Source organism: Papaver somniferum, chromosome 7 (genome assembly GCF_003573695.1).
Source record: "Papaver somniferum cultivar HN1 chromosome 7, ASM357369v1, whole genome shotgun sequence".
Lineage (NCBI taxonomy): Eukaryota > Viridiplantae > Streptophyta > Magnoliopsida > Ranunculales > Papaveraceae > Papaver > Papaver somniferum.
Genome location: NC_039364.1, coordinates 240,865,705 through 240,873,075, shown reverse-complemented (window position 1 = coordinate 240,873,075; position 7,371 = coordinate 240,865,705). Strand labels below are relative to the sequence as shown.

Here is a 7,371-nt window from a genome sequence, read left to right as displayed (position 1 = left end):
TATGTCACCAACTCACCAAACCCATTCCTTATTTTGAAAAGTGTAAGTCATTGCCGGTCTGAGTTGGCTGGTTGGATCGGTCATCGTGCTAAACAGAATAATCCATCGCCGGTACCGAGTTGATTCAACATAACAAAGATTAGATCGAGTTTCAGCTGTTTTCTGCGCTTTTCTCAGGCAAATTTCAGCCATTTTCCCTGCAAATTCCTAACATTCATCTATACTTCCATCGCTGCTTCATTCTTTTCAGTTCTCTAACATCCAATAAACTTATCGTGTCCCTGCAATGATTCAATCTAACACAAACACATTCAATTTCTATCTTGAGCCCTAAATTCTTCTCTGCAACCCATAACTCAAACTCAAACACATTCACAGCACAATCATCTCACAACACTACTAGGACCATGCCTATGAATCACTACCTCAACTCAAAACCCCTCTTTATCACAGACCCATTCATTCCATGGCAGTGAGCTTAATGTCCATTCGATCAGTCAACAACAACAGGAGCTTCAAATTTGTCTTTCCTTCTGTTAAATCTCAATTCCACCAGTGCTTCCATCTGCATAGACAACACCAACAACATACATTCAAACCCTAAATTCTAAACTGTAATCATGGATTCATGTCATAACCACCATACTCATCTTATCCATCTCAATTCACTGTCTATAGATACGTCCATAAATTCAACAACAAAACTGCATAACTTAAACAAAATTCATAGAGAAGAACAATTACCTCAAACTCATTTACTCAAGCACCAGCCAGTTCATCCCAGATAACTTCATAATTCATCTGAGTTCCAAATACAAACTCTAACTATTGAACTTAAGCTAGTCTCCAACCGTAACTCTTAATTCAGATCAAACCCACCTCCAATTAATCATCTAAACCCTCAATTCAGTTCATCCATCAACATCAGTTCTTAACCAACCCTAATTCAATTCCCAAATATTCTATTCTCTCAATCAAACTCAATTCATCCATCAAAATCTTCCAATCTATTCAACCCATCCTTTAATTCCTTCTTATTCACCCTTAATTGAATCTCGAAATTCATTTCAGGAACCCTAATTTCTTCACAATTTCATTAACATCTCAATTCTTCTTCAAGACAATACTACAACTTCAATTTAGCAATAACCCTTTGATCTTCATCTGTTAACATCCCATTTAGCTTATCAATTCAAAATAAACTCAAAATCAAACTCTAACCTTCACAGAAACACTTCGCTTCAACTCAATCGTGGATTCTAACCAAAACCCAACTATGAACTCATCAGCACCACACTCGGTTGATTGGTTTCACTAATTTTCTGCAAGGTTTTCTCAACAGAGATTTCATCTCTGGAACGCCGGAGAAAAAGAAGAAGGAGAAGGAAGAGAAGAAAGGAAAGAGAATGAGAATTCAAGTGTAATTAGGTAATGTTGCTTCTTGTGACTGATTCAAATCGACCTAATAGTGTGAGTCATTGTCGAGTTTGGACCAACACGAATTCAAGGGTAGTTAGGTAATGTTGACACGTTGTATTGACTTTTTCAATGATTATAGACCGAGTTAGTGGGCCCTGACGGAATATCTAACGGTTGTGGCATTTAATAAACTCTGAAAAAAACGGTGGCATTTTCTTGAATCGGGATTTGCAAGTGTGGCAGTTTGTTAAAAATCCCTTAATCATTTTGTAAGATGAAACAGGTTAAGGGGAATGAACTCTAATAAATCATTTTGTAAGAAATATGCACATTTATAGGGTGACAATAATAGTGCCAGCATTCGTTCTACCTACCAGCGATCATCACCTACAAATACCTCTCTTTTCTCATTCTATTTCACACAACTTTCACAATGTGAAACGTAAAAGATTGAGTCTGCATAAGCTCATGTTATCGTCTTCAGTTTTATGTCGCAATCGATTCCAGTGAGAAAAATTTACTTTCTTTATGGAGTGTTCAATTTTTATTTAGATGGAGTCCATGGTGGAAAGCGCTAATTCTTGGATCAAACAGTCCAGGTGATGGTTGTCGGTTGGCCCTTCTCCTAGTTACCTTCTACAGTTCCCATTCCTGACTGCGCCAAGCAACTCAGGTCACATCACAAGCAACACCGTAAATATTGACCATTCGAGTTGCCTCTTTCTCTCTATCCGGGGAACAGAGTTTGCCTGTGTTGTTTGAACTGGGGCCTGATTCGCTTGGTGCAGTGCGGGACTTGGAACCATAGAAAGGCCACTAAGTGAAGTGCCAACATGACTACCATCACCTTGACTTTACTGCGAGGACAATATATAAAAATATTGAAAGAGATGTGGTTACTGGCAATTTTCAGTATGTAAGCAGGAGCTTTGAAACTTGGAAGTGCAGAAAAAATTATATAAACTTGGCATTTCTTTTGTGAATAGTGATGCTTTCACTCATTAGTTTGTAACTTAGAAATTTCGTGTTCAAACTTGTTTTTATTATTATTATACCTTTTCTTTTCTTTATCTCAGAAACGTAGTCGCGTAAACTGAAGATAAGTGCAATGGGGAGATTGACTGAGCGGCTGAGCGCGTGCAAACGCTATTGTTCTTTTCTTTGTTCTACGGAAACTGGTAAGCCGCTTCATCTATTTATTTATAAGACGCTAGTCCTCTTCTCTGGAGAACTTCTATTGAAGTCCGCTTCATCTATTTATATAACCTCTCCATTTGCCTCCCTCTATTTCTCTCTGATCAACTCTGTAGTCAACTCTATATAGTTCTAACTTCAAACCACAAAAGCAAACTAAAACAAGGTACACTCAAACTGCATAACTCTAGGCTTTCTAGCGTATATTGAGATTTGATAATGAATTATTAATATCTAAGATACTTTCAGACTGTCAAAACTAATTTGATAATGAATAATCATAATTAATGTTAGGGTGCTTAGATCAACGTTTGACCGCGAAACCCCATCAATTGTTCATACAGTGTTAAAACACACACAGAGAAACACTAGGAGCTGCCCTTATCGCTAGATTGCACTATTAAAAAACTCATACAATGATGATGGCATGTAAAATAAATTCTCCAAATACCCAAAGTGCTGGTCTTCCCCATAAACCAGAAAAAGAAAGCATTTTTCCCAGTTATTGAATTGAACAATCATGGGTCTATATACAAACTTTCGTGTTCTACTTTATGTTGCAATGTTTGCCTCATTGTGGCGAAGGTATTGTTTAGCCTTGGAGACGACATTTCCAGCTACTTTTATTTTTGGAGATTCTTTGGTTGATGCTGGTAATAATAACCACATTGCAACTATCGCGAAAGCAAATTACGATCCTTATGGGATTGATTTCCCTGGTGGCGCTAAATCTACTGGACGCTTTTCTAACGGAAGAACAGTAATCGACATCATAGGTAATTAGCTATTAGTATTTCAATGTCTGTTACAAAGTTATCTGATTCTTTATTAGAGCCTCATTTTATTTTGCTCGAGTTCTCATGAATATGTGTGTTTTGAACACAATTTGATTTATATTCATGGACTGATCGAGCAGGGGAAGAGTTGGGTTTGAATGCTTATATTCCTCCTTACTTAGCTCGTACAACAGTTGGAGATGTTGTTTTTCGTGGAGTCAATTATGCATCTGGTAGTTCTGGAATTCTTAATGAGACAGGGGCTATTGCGGTATACGTATTTAAGCTTCAATTACTGCTCTTTTTGATGTACATTGCCTTAATTTTGAGATCCACATCTAATCTAAGGAGCTATAAATATTATATATAGGGTGATCGGATCAACTTGGATGCACAAATTGACAACTTCGCGGAAACAAGACAATACATTATCTCAACTGTCAAGAATGCCAATCGTTTACCAAAGGCTTCATCCAAAAGATTACTTGGGGAAGCTCTTTTCTTTGTTGTAATGGGTTCTAATGATTTCATTATCAACTACTTCAGTCCGATTCCCTCAATACGTACGCAAAAGGTTACCCCGGAAATGTTCGTTGACTCAATGATTTCTAGATTCAGACTTCAATTAACCGTAAGATGAATGTTACTCCCTTTATTTATTTTTCGCTTTTCAATCCGTTATTTCGAAATACTAACAGGTGATATGGATAGATGTATCTAGAGGTTGTACGAAATGGATGCAAGAAAGATTGTTGTTGCGAATGTTGGATCAGTTGGTTGCATCCCGTTAGAAAGAGCTTCAAACTTAAATTTACAATATCCAACTGGTGGTTCTTGCAAGGATTCCATGAACAAAGCAACGGTGTTATTCAACGCGAAACTGAAGAGCCTTATCATGGAGTTGAACTCAAATCTTGTTCAGTCCAAATTTGTATATGCAGATGTCTACAACATGTTTTCGCATCTTGTTGATAACTATAAATCTTACGGTGCGTATATTGGAACTCAAATAACGTTATTTCGAGGTTAATTCATAGGTAAATACGTTGATACTAATGTGTTAGTAATTTTGAACTAGGTTTTGAGAACTATAAAACATCATGTTGCCAAGTACTTCCGGGACAGCTGCTTCGAGGTCTGTTACCGCGCACTCCAGCATCATTATTGTGTAGGAACCGATCCAAGTATGTATTCTGGGATTGGGCTCATCCCACTGATGCTACCAATGTTGTTATTGCAAAAAGGTTTCTCGATGGCAATTCTGCGGACATGTATCCGATGAACATTCGGCAACTCTATTACGCATGAGCCCTTAGATTCCGTTGACAGTCCTGTACAACTAACTGTATTATACTCTCTTGTGTGAACCGGTCAGCCGTTAGATATGGTGGATATCTACTAGTATTTAATTCATCAAGTTGGCATCTTGTTGGCGGAAAAGGAGGATTTGGAATTACGTTGTGCACCATATACTACTTTGAAAATGAGTAGTTGAGAATCAACGGATTTCTGACCGTCGAAATTAAAACCGGTAGATTGTGAGGTTTTATATTTCGGAATGTGCTCATTTTTGGTAGGTATGTAGAATTTGGTAAGAGCAACATATCCCCAAAATATTAGCTTCAAATCCGTTACAGTTTGATTTTTATTCGTGAAAATGACACTCAACGTGTGAGATAGCGTGATAATAAAAGTGTGAGGGGATCCTTCCTCTTCTTTTTATTTTTTTTATTTATTTATTTTATCAAAAAAAATTATTATAAAAATTATTTTATATTATTGGATAACGATTATGTTAGTTATTGAAGACTAATTATTATTTCCTAAAGTTAGCCGTGGTTATTTAGGGAAGGGTTTTCCTAAACCGGCTAGAATTCTTGGTGGCCAAGTTTGTAACCCATATAAATAGGTAGTTAGGCCTTGTAGAATTGTGCATTGTGTAGAAAACGATTAAGAGATCGGTGAGAGATTTCTTGTATAGCTTTTAGGTCTAAAGCTAGGATTTCGTTGTGAGAGCATATTGGTGCGGAACAAGAGACAAAGTTATCGTCTCGGGTAATTGTTGCGGTGTGACCAAGGGTTTACTGGGATTCACACGACGTTGTAATCGTTTTTTTTCTTCATAGTGGATTTGAGTTGGTGCGGCTCAAAGTGGACGTAGACAATATATACAAGTTGTATGTATTGGTCGAACCATTATAAATCTTGTGCCTTGTGAGTTGATTTATCTTTCTCGTATTATTATAGTTGCTTGTGCTTGGTTTACTTATTATTCATCATAGTATCTCAATATCCGTTATTCCGCGGTTGTCAGTGATTCCTTAAGAAAATCCTGTCAACTGGTATCAGAGCTCGGGTTAGAGCTTTAGGGTTTATCGTAATACGATTGGAGTGGGAGTTATGGGTGATAATAACGAAAGTACGGTAGCTAGGGTTAATGTTTTTAATGGGAAGAACTTTGCGTTTTGGAAGTCTCAGATGGAAGACTACCTATATGAGAAAGACCTTGCTGATCCATTGGGTGGAGTTGCGAAAAAGGGAGCATGCAAAGACGATGAATGGACAACTCTTGATCGCAAGTGTGTAGCCGTGATCCGTAGATGTCTAACGGAGGAAGTCTACAATAACGTACAAGAGGAAACTAGTACGAAGGATCTTATGGATAAACTTGAAAAATTGTATCAAAAGTCATCAGCCTCGGGGAAGATTATATTGTGTGAACAATTATTTAATCTGAAGATGCAAGTAGGCGAAGCGATTTCAGCACATCTTGGGAAGTTTAAATCAATTATTTCTCAGCTTTCAAAAGTTAGTATTACTTTTGATGATGAAGTTCAAGTTTTACGGTTGTTGTCGTCATTACCAAAGAGTTGGGAGACTGCAAGGACAACCATAAGCAATTCTGCAGGGAACGAGAAGTTGAAGCTTGATGATGTGCAGCAAAGGTTGATCGCTGAAGAGGAGAGAAAAATAGAACAAGGTTATGTTTCTAGTTCTTCAAGCTCGGCCTTAAGTATGCATGATGAAGATAGAGGCAGGAGTTCAAATAGTAACAACAACAACAAATCCAGATGGAAGTATAGAGGGAAGTCTAGGGGGAGATCTCAATCTCGACCTAAAGGTGTTGTTGAGTGTTGGGAGTGTAAGAAAGTAGGACACTTCAAGCGCGATTTTCCGGAAAACAAAGGTGCTAATAATGGTGGAAACAAAGGTAATCAAGAAGAGGTCAATGTAGTTGCAGCTGCGGAACCGGTGAAGGTCCTTGTTGATAACAAGAAGGTGATTACGGAAGGTTTTCTACTACTCTCTGAGGACAAGCAAGATGAGTCTTGGATTATAGACTCGGGAGCTTCTTTCCATGCGACAGGTGATAAGAGTATTATAATCTCTTATAAAGAAGGATATTATGGCCAAGTATTCTTGGGTGACGGTGAAGCATGCGACATCATCGGTTTGGGTGATGTGATCTTGAAATTCAATGGTTCGACATGGAAATTGAAGGATGTATGACACGTTCCAAATTTGAAGAAGAACTTGGTGTCTGTGGGCCAAGTTTGTGATGATGACTGTGAAGTTGTGTTAACGAAACACAATTGGAAAGTAAAGAAATGGGCTATTGTGTTAGCTCGAGGAGTTAGAGTCAATACTCTATACCGGACTTCAGATAGAACTATTTTAGCAGTGGCTAGTAGTGGTGAAGACACTAACTTATGGCATAGAATATTAGGGCACATGAGTGAGAATAACATGAAGATTCTATGTTCGGGAGGATATCTACCTAAGGTGAAGTCTGTTGATATGAGTTTTTGTGAAGATTGTGTTCTTGGAAAGCAAAAACGAGTTATTTTCAGCAGAGGAGGAAGAGACTTGAGAAGTGCAAAACTTGATTTGGTTCACACGGATGTATGGGGACCAATTGATGTTGCATCTCACAGCGGGTTCCAATATTATGTCATCTTTATTGATGATCACTCAAGGAAGG

General features: G+C 37.9%; 1 protein-coding gene across 1 annotated transcript; it reads left to right on the top strand.

The window, feature by feature from the left end:
- The first annotated feature begins 3,131 nt into the window (after positions 1 to 3,131).
- On the top strand, positions 3,132 to 4,976 carry LOC113293560 (GDSL esterase/lipase At4g16230-like). The gene is made up of 5 exons (XM_026542164.1): positions 3,132 to 3,389; positions 3,530 to 3,660; positions 3,760 to 4,020; positions 4,111 to 4,378; positions 4,468 to 4,976. Exons 1-5 carry the CDS (start codon positions 3,134 to 3,136, stop codon positions 4,695 to 4,697), a joined length of 1,146 nt encoding a protein of 381 aa, XP_026397949.1. The 5' UTR covers positions 3,132 to 3,133; the 3' UTR covers positions 4,698 to 4,976.
- Positions 4,977 to 7,371: the final 2,395 nt, after the last annotated feature.